Below are 19,777 nucleotides of genomic sequence, written 5' to 3' on the forward strand. Positions count from 1 at the left end.
AATGTGACCCTTCATTGACCCAAAAATGTAGATCTTCGATACTCTTTCCAAGAAACCCGATCGACCTCTATGACGTATACCGTAAACTTACGCCTATAAGCTAGCCTGGGAACAGGCCTTTGGTCGAGCGTGTAACTAGGGAGAGGGAAAAGCTTATAGGCCCTTCCCCTTTCCTTTCCTTGCTATTTTTTCCCCACACAGAGAGCCTGTTCACAGGCTAGTAGGTTACAGAAACGATAGGTTTTTTCACATTCAAATCCTTATATTTTGAATGTTATGCAAGAATGTCGATGCTCATATTTCGAGCTTGGGCTACCCGTGCGTCTCCATACAAATCTCTATAAGTTTGGGTAAAACATTTCTTCAGATATCTCGTATACGAAATAATCCTCTGACCTGAATCTTGGCGAGGGTCTTTGTATATATACCTCCTTTCATTCCCAGATTCTGGACTTTATCTATTGAACAGTTTTGATTTTTATTTTGATCTATCTTGAATGGCGTGACACTGAAAACCACGGTCTCGAGGGGAGAAGCGCGGGCTCATTTCCTGAACAGCGGCCTTTTGTAATACCAATCGATTCTCGACAAGGAGTCAAGGGTGACGGATCTGGGCTGACCTGTGTGTGTCTTCACCTTCTGATCGTGATGTCAAGCTCATCATCCTCATCATTGCCATCACTACCGTCATCACCATCAACATTTACATCCTCAACAACATCATCAGCTTCATCAACATCTTTGGCTTCACCAACATCATCAACAGCATTATCATTATCAGATGATGAGGAGACTTGCGGGTATGATTTCGAGTTCGTGAAAGAGTTAAAAGATGAGTACAAATGTCCTGTATGCCTTGTAGCTATGAAGAACCCTGTTCAGACCAAGAGATGCGGTCATCGCTATTGCCGTGAATGCTTGTTAAAAACCTTCAGGTATTACTACCTTTTTTACGTCGCTTCTCTGTGATTTTAATAGGTATAAAATATTATTTAATTCTGCCTCAGCTCTGGGACCGAGAACGATATATTCATTATTGCTCTCGGGATAACTCCTATTCACGATACCCGCCATCACTGATGGGGTAAAGGCAATGTCACGTGCTTTCTCAGGGGGCGATCAAGCGAAAAAATTTTGCGTGTTCATCCTAGACACTAGAATATGAAGAGCTGTTCATTTTGAAGACGGTAATGGCAATTTATTCCTGGAACTGATTGTTGTTACTTTTGTGGATGCTTTAGCGACCATAGATGTCCTCATTTGTGTAGCAAACAATAATCACTTTATGGCATAAATCTTGTCAAGACTTGAACTATCCATTTTGAACCAGGGAGGTGCAGAAGGGGGAGAGGGGGGGGGGGGGTATTTGGGTTAATTTTTGCTGGGTATGTTCCACTGGCCTCTCAGAACACCTACACCATTTTTGTCTATTCTGTGGTCATATTATAGACCCCATCTTAGTCACTTTTGGGAAAATGTAATTTTCGCGATCCCAACTCAGGGTGCAAAGAAAGTCAGTTTTGCCCGAATGGCAAGCTGTACCTATCATGTACTAGCCCGAAAGTCATTTCAATTAGCCCGAAAAAAATTTGATGAGCAGGATTGATTACAGTTCTTCTGTTATTCAAATTTCTAAAAAAAATATCACTTGCTCATCAGGCAAGTTAAAAACAGAATTCACTAGCCCGATATAGCAAAATCCACTAGCCCTGGGCTATCGGACACCACTTTCTTTGCACGCTGCCAACTTAGTAACTTTCTGTTTATGCATCTACATTATAAAGCCTTTTAACTAGGTCATCCAGAAATGAATTGACACATTGGTTAAACTTAATGAAGTAAAAATGTTCCCATTTATATTCTGATCCCTACCTACCCGAATTTTCTGATCCCCAAAATCCCAAAAATTGTGGGATCCCATGCATTCAAGTAACTCTGAGTAATGAAAATGCAATCCCATTCAGTGGCACATCCCCATTAGCCTAGCTATTACTTTAAGTAATCAGGGATTAATAAGTGCGTTCAAACATTGGTCATGGGAATTGAGGTTGGTGCAGGGTGTCCCTTTGTAGATACTTGGCTCAGAGGCTAACAAGGGATAAAACAGAAGAAATGAATTATTATCGCTCCCTTAATCGATCTGGTTTTTTTTCTAGGAAACTCTCTGTCTCTGTGAGATGGCATCTCACAGGACAATAACACATGCCATATTCGCTTCTTTGTAGATAGAATAATGCACTTTCTGTATGCGTCAGAGGCAGTAAACAAAGTGATGAAGCTTCATTTTAATATAGAGCTACTAAATTTTCAAAAAAATGTATGCTGATTTACTTCCAAAAAGGAATAGAGTTTAAACTTGCCAAGTAGAACAGATCTGATGAGCAGCTGACTGATAAGGAAAATGAACAGCACAGAGGAAGAGTATAATTATAATTTGTGATGTAAATACTATTTTTTTAATTACTTGTAATATTTTAGTATATGATAAAAATTAGTTACTGTACAATAATTGTACAGTAACTAATTTTTTAGTAGTTTTGTATTTCTTCCTTTTTTGGCACTGTCCCATAAGCTTATTACTACCATGGATAAATAAAGTTTATTGATTAATTGATTGATTGAAAATGGGCATAAAAATAAGCTGCATATATTGAAGAAAAAACATTCGTGTGCATTGTGATGCTTTTAGATAAGCGCACCTTGCCCATGGAGTCTATGACGTATTCCAGTAGTTGAACCTACCTAAAAATCGAGATTCTTTCTGCTAAATGCTTGTGCCAAGGCTTCTTGCTTTCAGATTAGGTCGCATTCTCCTGACATCGTATGCAACTAGGAAGTATATAGCCCCCACCCCCTTGGATAATGAATGACTATCAAACTGTCTTCTCATCTTGATAGAATAAACAAACCTGACCAATTATATCACTTGTTTGCCCCCTGAAATACCATGTAACATTTTGCTTTTATTCCATGTGAAAAACTGTTGATGGGTATCATGAATAAGGTCTATTCCATACTGATGACGTGTATCCAATTTACCATATTTACATGTATTTTTGTGTTTATAGTCATGTTATGCATGGGTTAGGTCTCCTTGTTGATTACCATATGATGTATTGTTTTGCTTCGTTTTGCTAAATGGGGTGACAAGGGTGACAACAGCATCAACAGTACAACAGTGACAACAGTGGCAACATCGACAACAGTAATAACAGCGACAACAGTGAAAACAGTGACAACAGCGACAAGAGTGACAAAAGTGACAACGGTGACAACAGTGAAAACAGCACCAACAGTCAAAACAGCGACAACGGTGACAACAGTGACAACTGTGACAACAGCGACAATGGTGACAACAGCCACAACGGTGACAATGGTGACAACAGTGACAACAGTGAATTGGGGGCATTATCAACAACGGTGACAACAGTGAAAACAGCAACAACAGTGACAACAGCAACAACGGTGACAACGGTGACAACGGCGACAACAGTGACAACAGTCAGACAACAGTGACAACGGTGACCATTGTCGCTGTTGTCACTGTGGCCACTGTTGTCGCTGTTGTCACTGTTGTCACTGTTGTCACCGTTCTCACTGTTGTCACCGTTGTCGCTGTTGTCACCATTGTCGCTGTTGTCACTGTTGTTGATGTTGTCACCATTGCCACTGTTCTCACTGTTGTCGATGTTGTCACTGTTGTCGCTGTTGTCACTGTAGTCACTGTTGCCCCCTTTGTCGTTGTTGTCACTGTTGTCTCTGTTGTCACTTTTGTCATGATTGTCACGCTGTTGTCACCATTGTCACTGTTGTCACCGTTGTGTGTTGTCAGTGTTTTCACCCTTGTCACTGTTGTCACCGTTGTCCCTGTTGTCACTGTTGTCACCGTTGTCACTGTTGTCACTGTTGTCACTGTTGTCACTGTTGTCACTGTTGTCACTGTTGTCACTGTTATTGATGTTGTCACCATTGTCACTGTTCTCACCAACAGTGACAACAGCGACAAAGGTGACAACAGTGACAATGGTGACAACAGTGACAACGGTGATGACAATGACAACGGTGACAGCAGTGACAACAGCGACAACAGTGACAATGGTGACAACAGAAACAACAGAGACAACAGTGAAAACAGCAACAACAGTGACAACAGTGAAAACGGTGACAACAGCGAAAACAGTGAAAACAGTGACAACGGTGACAACAATGACAACAGCGACAACAGTGACAATGGTGACAACAGTGACAACGGTGACAACAGTGACAACAGAAACAACAGAGAAAACAGTGAAAACAGCAACAACAGTGACAACAGTGAAAACGGTGACAACAGCGAAAACAGTGAAAACAGTGACAACGGTGACAACAATGACAACAGCGACAACAGTGACAATGGTGACAACAGTGACAACGGTGACAACAGTGACAACAGCGACAACGGTGACAACAGTGACAACCGCGACAACAGTGACAACAGTGACAACAGCGACAACGGTGTGACAATGGTGAAAACAGTGACAACATCGACAACGGTGACAACAATGACAACGGTGACAACAGCGACAACAGGGACAACAGTGACAAATGTGACAATGGTGACAATGGTGACAACAGTGACAACGGTGACAACAGTGACAACGGTCAAAACCGTGACAACAGTGAAAACAGTGACAACGTTGACATCAGTGACAACAGCGACAACAGTGACAATGGTGACAACAGTGACAACGGTGACAACAGTGACAACTGCGACAACAGTGACAACAGTGACAACAACGACAACGGTGTGACAATGGTGAAAACAGTGACAACATCGACAACAGTGACAACGGTGACAACAATGACGACGCTGACAACAGCGACAACAGGCACAACAGTGACAACCGTGACAATGGTGACAACAGTGACAACGGTGACAACGGTGACAACGGTGACAACACTGACAACAGTGACAACAGTGACAATGGTGACAACGGTTACAACAGTGACAACGGTAACAACCGTGACAACGGTGACAATAGTGAGAACGGTGACAACGGTAAAAACAGTGACAACAGCGACAACAGTGAAGACAGTGACAACAGTGACAACAGTGACAACAGTGAAAACAGCGACAACAGTGACAAAAGCGACAATGGTGACAACGGTGACAATGGTGACAACGGTGACAACAGTGACAACAGTGACAACGGTGACAATGGTGACAAAAGTGACAACAGCGACAACAGTGACAACAATGACAATGGTGACAATGGTTACAACAGTGACAACGGTGACAACCGTGACAACGGTGACAACAGTGAGAACGGTGAAAATACTGACAACAGTGACAACAGTGACAAGAGCGACAACAGTGACAACAGCGACAACAGTGACAACGGTGACAACAGTGACAACAGTGACAATGGTGACAATGGTGACAACGGTTACAACAGTGACAACGGTGACAACTGTGACAACGGTGACAACGGTGAGAACGGTGAAAACAGTGACAACAGTGACAACAGTGACAACAGCGACAACGGTAAAAACAGTGACAACAGCGACAACAGTGAAAACAGTGACAACGGTGACAACAGTGACAACAGCGACAACCGTGACAACAGCGACAATGGTGACAATGGTGACAACAGTGACAACGGTGACAACAGTGACCATAGTAACAACGGTGACAACAGTGACAACAATGACAATGGTGACAACGGTGACAACAGTGACAACGGTATCAATGGTGACAACAGTGACAACGGTGACAACAGTGACAACGGTTACAACAGTGACAACGGTGACAACTGTGACAACGGTGACAACAGTGAGAACGGTGAAAACAGTGACAACAGTGACAATGGTGACAACGGTGAAAACAGTGAAAATAGTGACAACAGTTACAACTGTGACAACAGTGACAACAGCGACAACAGTGACAACAGCGACAATGATGACAACGGTGACAACAGTGACAACGGTGACAACAGTGACCACAGTGACAATGGTGACAACAGTGACAATGGTAACAACAGTGACAACAGCGATCGACAACAGTGACAACAGTGACAATGGTGACAACGGTTACAACAGTGACAACGGTGACAACAGTGACAAGGGTGACAACAGTGACAACAGTGACAATGGTGACAACAGTGAGAACAGCGATCGACAACAGTGACAACAGTGATAATGGTGACAACGGTTACAACAGTGACAACGGTGACAACAGTGACAACAGTGAGAACGGTGAAAACAGTGACAACGGTGACAACAGTGACAACAGCGACAACAGTGACAACAGTGAGAACAGTGACAACAGCGACAACGGTAAAAACAGTGACAACTGCGACAACAGTGAAAACAGTGACAACGATGACAACAGTGACAACAGCGACAACAGTGACAACGGTGACAATAGTGACAACTGTAACAACGGCAACAACAGTGACAACAGTGAAAACGGTGAAAACAATGACAACGGTGACAACAGTGACAACAGCGACAACGGTGACAACAGTGACAACAGTGACAACAGCAACAACAGTGACAACAGTGACAACAGCAACACAGTGTGACAATGGTGGAAACAGTGACAACAGCGACAACAGTGACAACGGTGACAACAGTAACATCAGTGACAACAGTGATAACAGTGACAACGGTGACAACAGTGACAACGGTGACAACGGTGACAACACTGACAACAGCGACAAAAGTGAAAAGGGCAACAACAGGGACATCAGTGAACACAGTGACAACAGTGACAACAGTGACAGTGATGACAACAGTGACAACAGTGACAATGGTGAGAACAGTGACAATGGTGACAACATCAACAACAGTAACAACAGCGACAACAGTGACAACAGCGACAACGGTGACAACTGTGACAACAGTGACAACAGTGACAATTGTGACAACAGTGACAACAGCGACAACGGTGACAACAGCGTGACAACAGTGACAACAGCGACAACAGTGACAACAGTGACAACGGTGAAAACAGTGACAACAGCGAGAACAGTGAAAACAGTGACAACAGCAACAACAGTGACAACAGTGACAACTGTGAGAACAATGACAACAGTGACAACGATGACAACAGTGACAACAGTGACAACAGCGACAATAGCGACAACGGTGACGACCGTAACAACAGCAACAACGGCGACAACGGTGACAATAGTGAAAATAGTGACAACGTTGACAGCAGTGATAACAGCGACAGCGGTTATCACATCGACAACAGTGACATCTGTGACAACAGCAACAACAGTGGTCACATCGACAACATTAACAACAGTGTCAACAGTGACAACAGTGACAACAGCAACAATGATGACAACAGTGACAACAGTGTCAACAGCGACAACGGTGACAACAGCGACATCAGCGACAAAGTTGACAACAGTGACAATGGTGACAACAGCAACAACAGTGATAACAGCGACAACTGTGACAACAGTGACAACAGCGAGACCGGTGATCACATTGACAACAGTGACAACGGTGACAACAGTGACAATGGTGACAACATCAACAATGGTGACATCAGTGCGAATGGTGACGACAGTGACAACAGTGAAAACAGGGCCAATAGTGACAACAGTGACAACAGCAACAACAGTGACAACAGTGATGATGGTGACAACATTGGCAACAGCGACAACAGCTTCAACAGTGACAAATGTGACAACATTGACAACAGTGACAAGATTGACAACAGCGACAGCTGTGACAACAGTGGCAACGGTGACAACAGTGTCAACATTGACAACAGCGACAACAGTGACAAGATTGGCAATGGTGACAATAGCGACAACACTGGCAACAATGACAATGTTGACAACAGTGAGAACAGTGACAACAATGACATCGGGGACAACATCGACAATGGTGATAACTGCGACAACAGTGACAAAATCGACAACAGTGACAACATGCTTTTTAAAATACAGCTTGTATGAGGTTGGATTTATATTCTAAACTGGCTTTGATATGTTGGTTGTTTGATTGATTATGTGTTAAAAAAGACTTGACTGCATCTACGTGATACATGGATTTATAATAAAGTAGTCCCCATTTTTGCATGCCTCTCAAAGAGGTGACGAGTCCCAGAAATATTGGAAAAAGAAGTTTTCCTGTTTTTTAATCCTGGTTCATTATTCTTGCTTTATTTGCAGCAGCTATTTATTAAAGCCTCCTACTTTTCAAATGCAACTGTCGTAGAAGAGGAACTAATATCATGTAGACTCACGTTTTTGAAAGCAGTTCTTGTGATTTATGGATAACGATGCAGTTACTTATACTGTGGCCGAGCTGTTAGATGTTGGACTATTTTAATCCGGAGGCCTCGAGTACTAGTAGTCCCCAGCTGACCATTCTAAGATTTATTTACTGTAGTTCCTGGTTGAAATCCTTGATTTCAAATACTTGTAAATAGCCAGAACTGGATCACTAAACCTGTACCAGATGGGATTCCTTAATCCTAATAATACTATGTTTAATTTGAATTATTTGTTTCTTTAACCCTGAAAAGCCCCTTTAGGTTAGAGAATAACTAAATTTATGCACTTTGCTGGAGTTTCAATGCATTAGGCACAAAATTCTAATAATTAAGGATGCTATTTTTACATCTCCCTCTGAGATGGGACTGCAGCCATTTAACCTGATCATCCATGACACATGAAAGTCTAGCTGTTTACAGGCCATTATAAAGGCAGTACCTTCATTGTACATACATTTAAAGGTGTTTCAATCTTAATGTTTTTTTTTTACATGTAATGTGAGAATTTTTTTATTTCAATACATAGAAAGGCTGAAGGTGATCAGTGGCGTTGTCCACAGGACCGGACTCCTCTTCCAAGAAATGGAGGGGTAAGTAACTAAAGAGGTAAAAAATCTAATATAGTACATCTTTTGTTGTTAAAGTGCTCTTAGGCAACAATGACAGCAGCAATGGCAAAAAGAATGTAAAAAAAAGCAATTTATGTCTCCTTTCACAAATGCCTATAAAAACCAAATCAAAGCTTATAACACCTGCAACAGTCAAGTTTTGTTTGTTAGAGCACAAGTAGAAATGAACCAAACAGCATATGTTGGGATAAAAACTTTGGCCATGCATTTACTGGTATTTAATTAACTAAAATTCCTTGAAATGCAAAATAAAGGTAACCATTTTAAGCTCCTAGCGAAGGTGAGGGCCCAGGAAAAGAAAAATTATTTTCACAAACGTTATAATGAAACAATGGAGTAAAAAAGGAGGAGGAGGCAGGTTGATTGCTTGTAAGATCTGAAGTTTGAAGCTTGCAGACTGAGAGGGCTGATTGAACGATACACCTCATTTTTATCTTCCTCAAAAAGCATAAGATTGAGACTATGTAATAATTCTACTGAAGGCGATCGTGAACCTACCGGTATGCACGGCTTGTATTCCATTGTCATTAAAATCTCCTGACTATCTTGTGATTATAAATGCTTAACTTCTTGTCCATATCCAAGGCTGCCCATTCCTCTCATTTTAACTAAATAGCCATAAACTCACTTAAAAAACCCAAAATGTAGGTAACTAAATATACACTTTAACAGGAAAACATATATTTATTTACTTTCTGGAAAATAAGTCCATTTATTTAATCAGCAAAATATAAGCTCTGCATGTGCAGCACACTAATGGTGAATTTCTTTGCTGACACTGCATGATCAATTTCATCTTAATTTCTTTCTTATCAACCCATATTTTATTAATCCATGTTTTATCAATCCAGTCCAGTTCCTGTTTTATCATATGCTGAAGTTGTTGCCAGCCTGCGGACACAAAAAGAAGTTCTTGAGCGTGCATTTTTTGGCCTGAGTGTACTGTACAAAGTACAGACTGTAATGTCCTGACTGTAATTCCTCCATATAAAGGATGTTTGCAAATTAATGTACAGTTGTGAATATTTCAGGACCAAACCAAAGTTTATGGTTTTTTTTTCTATCCCAAACCATCTCCTTCATAGAAATTGACAACCTTATCAAGAACCTACTTATGCTACTGCTAATAAAACTATCCCCAAATACAAGAACCTTGATTTTTGCCAGACTTCAAAAAATGTTGGTTCTTACTGTATTACTTGCCACTTTTCTACATGTACATGCAGCTGCTATAAATGAAGTGGTGTAAAGACACATCAAATTACTTTTTTACTACATGTACCTTATTGCAAAATTGGTTCAGAGTTATTGTTTATAGACTAAAATCATCTGCTCTTAGCTAGTTATTGTTAATTAATGTTGGATAGCTCTATGAATAAATCACTATCCAGTGGATAAGTTTTAATTCAATTACGCTATTCACTGGATAGAGATTAAATTTATCTCGTGGCCGATTAAATAGAGAATAATACGTGGTCGCATGGAGATATGGAATTTATCTTCGAGTGTTCACATCGATATCGAACAAGTGAGCGCAGCGAACGAGTGAGATATCGAATGTGAACACGAGAAGATAAATTCCATATCTCCAAGCGTCCATGTATTATTCTGTTTATTATATAAACATACTGATGACGGCGTTTTTGATGATTTTCCGAAGATTTCCGACCACCTTCCGAAGATTTCCGAAGATTTTTCAAATTGTCCCGAAGACCAGACGAACGTTCCCGAACATTTTCCGAGAATTTCCGAAGATTTCCGAAGATTGCCGAGCACTTTCGAGGAAGACCCGAAGATGTTTCGATGATACACCAACGAATTTAAGTACAATTTAAGAGACAAACCTGATGTCAGTGAAATTATCGATATCTTCACATGTAAAAATATCGTATTTTTACGTGTGTTCAGATACCACTTTTCTCGGTGGTAGAAATCCTTGTAAAACACTGCAGTTTATATAATAAGCATTTATATCCACCTTTCGAACTTCTGGGCCCTGGTTCACCTGTAGCTAATAATTTGATTCAATATTGTCAGCATAGCAATCCGTTTACATTGTTTTAAAGTGAAAATAAGCAAACTGTCCAGTTAAACGCATTCACCCCAAAACTGCCTGTAACTGTCCGTTCAGATCCACACCCTTGTACTCATGCTTCTGATTTCATCAGTTTTAACGGTCTTTCAATACATACGTAAACATGCGTGCAGCTTTTGACATCTACCTTGTGAAAGAGGAAGAGATCTTTCTATAAACCAATTACAGTGTCAGAATGAGAACCTGCAACCTTGCAATTCTGTGAAAAATCGTTAATTTTGCAGTTGACAATCAATTAAGAACTGTTAAAAATCTAAAGTATCACGAAAAATTTGTCGACTTTATGATTTTTCAAAATTTTTGAAAATGTGGTGGAACAATCTTTTAATGGAGATGTATGAAGCGTTCATTTTCAGTGGTTTCATGTTTAGATTAAGTTTTGGTGCTGATGTTCTTCTTCCTAGCAAAATTGCGGTTCATCTGTATAGAAATGATAACAACAAGACTAGGTTTGTTCCTTGTGAATGACTTGGCGATATCTATTTGAATAAACCTTTCTAGTTTCAACACCAAACAGCTAGAAAGTACACATTCCTTTCACACTAAGTTATGCCTGCATTAAATGACGAGCTTTAGGAGTTAATAAGTAAGCGAACTACGTGATTGCCCAATTTGGAAATAACGGGATTCACCAATAGTTTCTTTGACAGCCAATTTGGACTCCGCCTAACAACCTCATCAAAGTTTCGGCTGTCCTTGGAATTTTATTCATGCAATTGATATTTTAAAAGTGGATAACATGTAGTCCTATTACATACACTAACTGTCCTATATTCACAGTTCTTTCCAGATGAGGCCTGGAAAAGGACCATACTGTCTCTTAACATAAAATGCAAGCAAAATGACAAAGGGTGTGACTGGACTGGAGAACTCAGGGAATATGAGGTGACAAGTTCATAATAATAACCTATAATCCCTGTATTTCTCCTTAAACTATTTTGGTGGTGTTTTCATGGGTTAATCAATAAAAATTAGCATATCACTTTTACTAAAATGCAAGATATGTGATTGCAAATTTCTCTTGCCTTTTTAACCCAGTGCGACTACATGTACGTCTCCACAATTGTTGGAGTCCCTTTTAAAATTATGTGGTCTTTCCATACTACATGCATGTGAATGAAATATCATAGTCTTATATATTTAAAATGGCAATCATATGCCTTGTGCTCATAGATCCAGATCCCAAAAGCACGAACCCCATTGTGAGTTAAACATTGGACTGTCTAACAACAGACCACAGAAACATCAAGTATTTGACGTGATCACGTGAGCTGACCACGGTGGACGTGAATCTTGGTGCTTCGTAACTTTCTTTATTTCCTTTCGTTTTTCTCTTCCCTTCCCTTCTTTTCTTTATTTCTTTTCTATTTAAGTGTGTGAGTGTTTGTGTGTTATTTCTTATAACCATTTATTGTAAATATAATTGTAAACTATTATTGTCCCGCCTAGAATGGCACTTTTGCTAATTGTGTGGACAAGGCAGCTGTAACTTGTTGCATGAAATTCATTAAAGATTGTTGTTGCTTTTTTATTGTAATCCTTGTTTACTTTTTGCCCTTACAATAATATCGATTGGTGGTCTTTTGTGATGTCCATCACTTTTTAATATTTACACATTCACTACTTACTTATGTTCCAGAACCACAATTCTATATGCCAGTATGTCTCTGTTCCTTGTTGGGACTGTGAAGAAATCATGGAGAGGAGGGCTCTGGACGTTCACAAGACATTTGCATGTGTTGAAAGGATGGTATTTTGTCATTATTGTGATAAGCATTTTCCTTTCCGCATTCTAAAGGTACAGTGTAGATGTAAATCTGTCTTGTGACAATAAACCTACCCTGAGCAGATTCATGAAATTGAAATTCAAGGTCAGTTTTACTTGGGATATAGAAAATGAAGTGCATATGACATGACGAAGTTCCAACAATCTCAATTTTCCTTCTTGATGTTAGTTTACAACTGACTAACGTTGTCTGAGTGTAGACCAGCGCGAAAATAACTGTCGGTCTGACCAATATACATTTGCCCCCTACCTGTTGACGGACATCAGATGGCCAGATAAAATGTAAATGTAACTCTTGACAACTGAAGACTGGTGTAGTACTAAAAGAATTCTTAACATAATTCGTCCGACAACTTTTCTAAACAAGGAAAGTCTTTTGGAGGCCTTTATAAGGAGTATATAATTATTTGGAGACCTTTGAAGGGAGTAGTTGACTAAACAAGGATATATAAAGCACGACAGTCACATATATTTTTAAAAAATCGAGGGAGCCATTCCCGAGAATTACCTTTAGCCTCGTTTTCATAGCGAGTCCTGGTGCTTATTCTTTCATGGGAAAAAGTTTTTACTGATTCACACACAAGTTGAACTCCCACATACGGTGGCTTAGAGCAACTCGGAAATAGATTGTGACCAAATATCACTACATAGTACACCGTGTTATTCTCATTTCCCTTATATACAGGTAATCCTGGTGGTATAGGGTAGAGAAGAGTGCCGTCACAAAAATTCGAATTTGCGAAATTATGGGATTGGTTGGTATATTCAGAAAGAACAAGAAGAAAATTGTTCACTTGCTAAAAAACAACCTGTTACTGAAAATTGGTGGGGAGATATAAGCAACGTTTAATATGGTCTTATTATTGCGTACAAATCCTATAAAATGTGACCTGGATCGTACGAGTTAGGATCAAGGCCAGTTTCAGAAGGATTTGTATGGAATCATCAGAGAATAACGTCGCATATATATCACCGTTGATTTTTGGCAAACGAGCATTTCTCAGTCTTTTTTCTTTCTGACCATCTCACCCAATCGCATAATTTTATTAATTTATTAACGTCCCCAGCGGCGAAGAGCGAGAAGAAACGGATGTTTTCGCAGGCTAGTAAAATATGGTAAGTGAAAATGAAGAGGAAAAAAAATACTAAATTGTTAAATATCATTTAACAGGTTCATCAGGATAAAGATTGCCCTCTCTTTCCTCTCCGTTGTCCACAGAAATGTGAAAAGGAAGAGATACCTAGACAAGAGGTAGTAGTTTATAAAAACGCATGAAGTTGGTACATGTATCTAGTTGCGGATGCGGGGGTTGGTTAGTTGGGGAGGGGGGATCTTCACACATGAAAAGCACTATTACGCCCTTGACCGACGGTTTTTAGATCTTATCGGTTTTTTACTCCTATGCGACCTTCGACATCAACACCACTTGAAAACAGGTTTCTGTCTCTCGTGGAATGCAGTAGATAGGGTGCAGCGCAGCTACTGTAGCAGTTTGAACTCTTTTTTTTCCCCACCCCTTAATAAAAATAAATGGACCACGCGGACGTTACTCACCCCCGAAAGGTTGGAAATCTCCGAAATGTTAGCGCTTAAGGAATACAACCTTTTATCTCTAAATAACTTATGCAAGCTTTGGACTGCAGATGGACGCTCATTTAAAAAATGACTGCCCGTTGACAAAGATACCCTGCCCGTTCCAAATCTGTGGATGCTCTGTCCAGGTAAGTTAGAAAAATTTAGACTGGGAATATTTTTCATTTGTTCCATACGTTTGTATTAATAAATAGCAGTTTTGAGTGACTGTTGGTCCCAGTTTAGTATCAAGGAGTATTCACAAATATTCGTATTCTTTAATCCGCAAATTTTTTTCTTTGCGGATCGACATTTCGTCCTCCAATACTTGATAAAACGGTCACCAAAGCCGCATTAAAATAAAAAAATACTGGTTTCCCGTATTGATAGAAACGATGACGTCACAGTAGCTAGTCTCACACAAAATATATTAAATAATGTTTGGCCGGTAACTTGCCTTAATTTTTGGCATACTTGTTCGTAAAAAATAATAGATCCTTCCACGGTTTTTGCAACTATTGACGTGGACCAGTTAGCAAAAATCCGGCATTACCACTGTATCTTGTATCTTGCACCTATCCCGTAGTCATGGTGACCGTTGGGGCGCCACAGACCGCTATTGGCCCTTTCCCTCCACTTGATTTTGTTTTCAGATTCTCTTAGGGCCTCGCAAAACTTCAACCCTGTCCACTTAGAGATGTTATTCTCCCATCGCTTCATTTGTCGGCCTCTTGTTCTCTTTCCTTGCCCTGTTCCTTGTAAAATTGTTTTGGCAAGCCCTGTGGAGGTACCACTGTAAAGAACGCCAAAAAATTTGCAAAGTTTGAGAGTGATTTATTGAAAACTAACGACGTTTTAACTCCGCAAAGACGCGAAATTTTACAGACGTTTGTGAGATGGGTGAAAGGAGGAGAAAGTTCGTGATCCCACCACCCAAATTAGCCAGCTGCACAATTGTGGCCCAAGAGTTGCTATGAATTGGCTGTACAAAGGCTACCTAATATGAGTATTTATTATTGTTTGCAGGAACGTCGGTGTAAGATGGACTTTCATGTTCAAAAAAACAGCTCTGTGCACCTGTTCGATGCATGTTGCCAGCTTCAAGCGTTAAAACAAAAAGTAAGTGATTATGGGAATCTAGAGCAACGCGTAGGAAGATTGGAAGCGGAAAAATTGTCTATGAAACGTTCTTTGGACACGTGCAATCAAGAGATTCGGGGATTGAGAGCGACAGAAAGAGAGCAGAAGAAAAAACTCTCACAAGTGGAACATCAATTGGCAGAGTTATGCAAAGAGAAAAAGAAAACCCAGTTGCTGGAAAAACGTGTTGAAGAAATGCAGAGCCGATTTCAGGCTATGGGAAATGCCCTTGGCTTGAGTGATGGGAAAGGACATAGTAAAAAGCCAGAAGTTAAAAAGAGAAAGGTTGAAGAGAAGGTAACATAAACTTTCATTACTTTGTTTGTTTTTACTAATCCCTCACAGTAATGGAGAGGAAAAGTCGTTACGTCACGTTGCCATGGTAACAAAATTTCTGGATGACCACAAACCGAAAACGGCACTTAAAAAGTGAATTCGCACTGTTTCAAACTTCATCGATCTTATTCAATTCCATTTCTAAATTAAGATTTGTAACATCTTGGCGAAATTGTCGGGGTTGAATCCGAAAGAACCGTATCTGAGTTGAGAAAAAGGAAAATAAAATTTTTGTGCTTTGTTCACCAACTCCATAAAGCGGGCGCGTTAGTTTCAAGTCGCAGACTTGCAAAGACGGCTAAGAAGTGTAAAAAAAAGTGTGATGCACTTGCAAAGTTGTTGTTTTGCTAATATAAACCGATTTTTTTTTGCTGTTCTCGTTGCCGTCGCCGTCGTTTTTGCTAAAGCTCCCCATTGTCATGATCTAAAAATGTTGCTACCATGGTAACGTGACGTCAGACTTCTCCTCTCTATAAGCAAGCTAGCTTAATCAAAGTACTTGAACCGTCACAATGTTGCGTTGAAGACACTTTTCTTCGAAATATGTAGACCTTAAATTGGTAGACTCTGTTCCCCCCATGGTACTCGCCAGTAACACCTTAACTAATGTGCGAGACACCTGATGCGCAAGCCTATTCATGGAATGTTCCGGTTCACATTGACCATGCCTGCGTTAAGGCTAACGGAGTGGATGCGCGGTTTTTGGACCAAAAAGGAAAGAAAGTCTGGGCAGTTGAAATGAGTTATCCGTGCCGTGGGTGGAGGATAGCGGAAAGAGGAATGAGGAGAAGACAGCCAAGTACGGTCCTCTGCGGTGTGAGTTGAGGAAGCGATACTCGGGGTATAACATCGACTAGTGTTATAATTATTGTCATTGATGTGCTAGGAGGGTGGTCAATGGAACTTGAGCTCAGTGACTATGAAAAAGCTCGTTGGTGTAAGGGCAAAGGATGTTTTGCGAAGAATTCAGAAAGCCACGATCTCGTGCTCGCTCAACATAGCACGTTCTTTAAAGGCAACTTTTCTTTAACAGTTTAACTGATCTAAGTAAGGACATGTTAGGACCATGTTTCGATGGGATCGCAGAAGTGACGTTTTTTAAAAAAGTACTTTAAAGTGCTTTTTAAGGATTAGTGTAGATTCGAAAAATGTATTACTTTTTTATTTCTTAGTTGTTTTTTTTGGTCTCTTCACTTTTAGCTTTCTGTATTATTATTATTAAGTTTTTAAAATTTGCCTTCGTAACATTCCATAACAAAGTTCGTTTTCTAGAGTAAGTTGGTTCTTCTAGGCCATATGGGCCACCCTTACGCTGTGCACCTTACGTGGTTAAAAGTTTCCATTCTTACGTCTTATACTGCATCATCATCATCATCATCATCATCATCATCATCATCTAATAATAATTTTTTTGAAATAATGAAAAAATTTTATTGTCAACAATGCTAACTATTAAAATCCTATTTACAATTAATTCGCTTGAAAAAAAGAAAAAACTATTCATTCAAAACACTATTTACAATTCCTGTCGATTTAAAAGCACTTAATTTAGCTTAAAAAGAGTTAATTTAACTCAGAAAAATTTATTCGAATTAAAAACATTTCATTACAATAAAAAAAAAACTGTCAGCCTCTAATAATAATAATAATAATAATAATGATATAATTATAATAATGATTATAATAGCAGTAATAATAACAATAATGATAATAATAATTAGTAAAATCCAACTACAGTGTAGTATTCTATTATCAATGCTGCGTTCTGATTGGTTGAGCCACTACTAGGCTATATGTTATAGCGCACTAGTAGCGAAAAGCGCCGGCTTTGAAAACCAAAACAATGGCGTCTGAATCGCATTTTGCTAGCTAAAGTGTTTTGTCTCGATATTTTTTACCAACTAGTTGGATTTTACTAAAACAATTATTCCTCTCGCTCTCGTGGCCTCTGAGTCAATAGCCGAAGGCCGAATGGGCTATACACTCAGAGCCCATTCGGGCTCGAGGATTAATTGTTAACAACTCATTAAATGTATCAGGCTAAAGCAGCTTTCACTTTATTTTACAGGCTTTGTGTCACCCGAGGAAGAAGTGCAGGGTCGTAGCTAGGAGTTCCTCCGACTCCTCCGACTGAGACTTGAAAGTTTTTTATACCCACGCTGCAGAGGTTCGGTGAAAGCGGCGTAAGAGTTCCAATGGAATTAGCTTTATATTTTTCTATTGTGAAATAGCTGAAGCGATGTATTAAAATTTTAAACAGTTGGTAGCCTTGTTAACTTTGCCTAATAATGGAGTAAGGTAGACTTTCAAAAAGTCCTTCGTCGGATTTCATAAGGGTAAGTAATGAAAATAGGGCGAAAACACCTATACTGTTAGGTATCGCTGGTCTATATAATGATGAGTTGTTTCAGTTGTTGTGAGTTTTTCCAAAATAAACTATAACTATGTATAAGCCCCTCCAAATATAAGCCCCCCAAACTCGTAACGCAAAAAACCCTCCGTTAAATCGCCCCTTCAAATATAAGCCGCCCCGGGGGCTTGTACTTGGAAATTGCTCTCAAATACAAACTAACGCAAGGCAAAAACGGTAAATTTCCTTCCAACTAAAAGGCCAGCCCAATCGATTTTGAAACGCAAATTTCCCTCCGTAGATAAGCCCCTCCGAATATAAGCGCCTCCAAAAATAAGCCCTTCAAAAAGGGCCTTTGAAAAATATAAGCCCCGGGGCTTATTTTCGGAATTTTACGGTATAATTGTAGTTTCGTTACGAGACATTCAGGCTAACGCTTGGATAAAAGGTCACTAGGTGAAGCACGTGAAAGGGTTTGAAAGGCTAGGGAAATCTGTCTATCAGTCGCGTTTTAGGGCTGTTGAAAAAGCGAGAAAACGTCTTGGTTTATGATGATGTTATTCATATTTAAAAGACAGTGCAGTTAAAAGGATGCAAACTTCTGAACTAGGTGTGTGAAAGGGGTACCATTTGTCAATAGAAGGAGACCTTTTCTGTCAAAAGTGGTATATCATGGGCACCCAGCGACAGTTTTCTGTAAATGTTCTGTAAAATATCTTGAGGAAGGCTAAGAATTTCTAGGTGACCGTTCCATTCATATACAATTTTCGAAGGTTATCTAACAAAGGCCCTTACGATTCGCTAAGTTTAATTTTTCGCATTACACTCCCCAGATTAAGCTATTTTTCGCAGAAAAAGGAAACCTGAAATTTTGGGATTTGAAAATGCAATGGAAAGAGGAATCAGAAAGATTCTCACTTTCGTAGAACTTTAAATTGCATCTAAAATTGTCGGGAACATAATACTGAAGCCCTGGTAATTTCGAAAAGATCCAAGTTGTCCCCAGGATGACCGAACAGATATAAATTTTATAGCTCTGATTAGAATGTATTTCCAAAGTCCTAAAAGTACTCTGGATAGCCTAAAAAGTGTTTTCAATGCATTTAGGAGTAAACCGTCCTTGGGTGCCCCTGGAATATGAAAGAGTAAGGAGTTGAAATCGGGGCGGAGCGGAGCCTCCCCCAGTTCCGGATCCAGACCTTGAGTTAGGGAGGGGCGGTCACCCAGACCGTGAGATAAGGGGAGGGCCCGGTCTCCCAAATTTTTTTTCCGGCCCTTCGGGCCTCAGTTTAGTCTAAAAATGTGGGGGCGGTGGGTCCCCCGGGCCTCTCCCCTAGATCCGTCACTGGCCCAGTATAAAAATTTGTTGAATGCCCCCACTAATCCACTAACCTTCCGGGACTCTAGTTATGCCGTTTGAAGAGCTAAGAGAATAAATAAAGTACATCGTGTCCAATTGAATTTGACTGTAGTGTAGGCACGTAACTCTCTTCAACTTAGTTTTACCCCTTCCCAGGAAATTTTTAAAACTGCAGATTCTCGAGAATGCACAAATTTTTCACGAACCCACGATTACTACTTCATTTAATTTGT

The 19,777-nt window shown here is 39.9% G+C and overlaps 1 protein-coding gene across 2 annotated transcripts; it reads left to right on the top strand.

Annotated features, from left to right (window-relative positions):
* Positions 1 to 588: 588 nt before the first annotated feature.
* On the top strand, positions 589 to 17,999 carry LOC140926539 (TNF receptor-associated factor 6-B-like). 2 transcript variants are annotated; one of them, XM_073376266.1, is made up of 7 exons: positions 589 to 935; positions 8,802 to 8,865; positions 11,780 to 11,884; positions 12,639 to 13,901; positions 14,430 to 14,507; positions 15,385 to 15,795; positions 17,903 to 17,999. In XM_073376266.1, exons 1-4 carry the CDS (start codon positions 649 to 651, stop codon positions 12,825 to 12,827), a joined length of 645 nt encoding a protein of 214 aa, XP_073232367.1. In that variant the 5' UTR covers positions 589 to 648; the 3' UTR covers positions 12,828 to 13,901; positions 14,430 to 14,507; positions 15,385 to 15,795; positions 17,903 to 17,999. The 2 variants fall into 2 exon arrangements, with proteins under 2 accessions (XP_073232367.1, XP_073232368.1); XM_073376267.1 differs by lacking the exons at positions 589 to 935; positions 8,802 to 8,865; positions 11,780 to 11,884; positions 12,639 to 13,901 and adding an exon at positions 13,946 to 14,037.
* The last annotated feature ends 1,778 nt before the right edge of the window (positions 18,000 to 19,777 follow it).

The sequence above is a fragment of the Porites lutea genome, chromosome 2 (assembly GCF_958299795.1).
Source record: "Porites lutea chromosome 2, jaPorLute2.1, whole genome shotgun sequence".
NCBI classification, from domain to species: Eukaryota; Metazoa; Cnidaria; class Anthozoa; order Scleractinia; family Poritidae; genus Porites; species Porites lutea.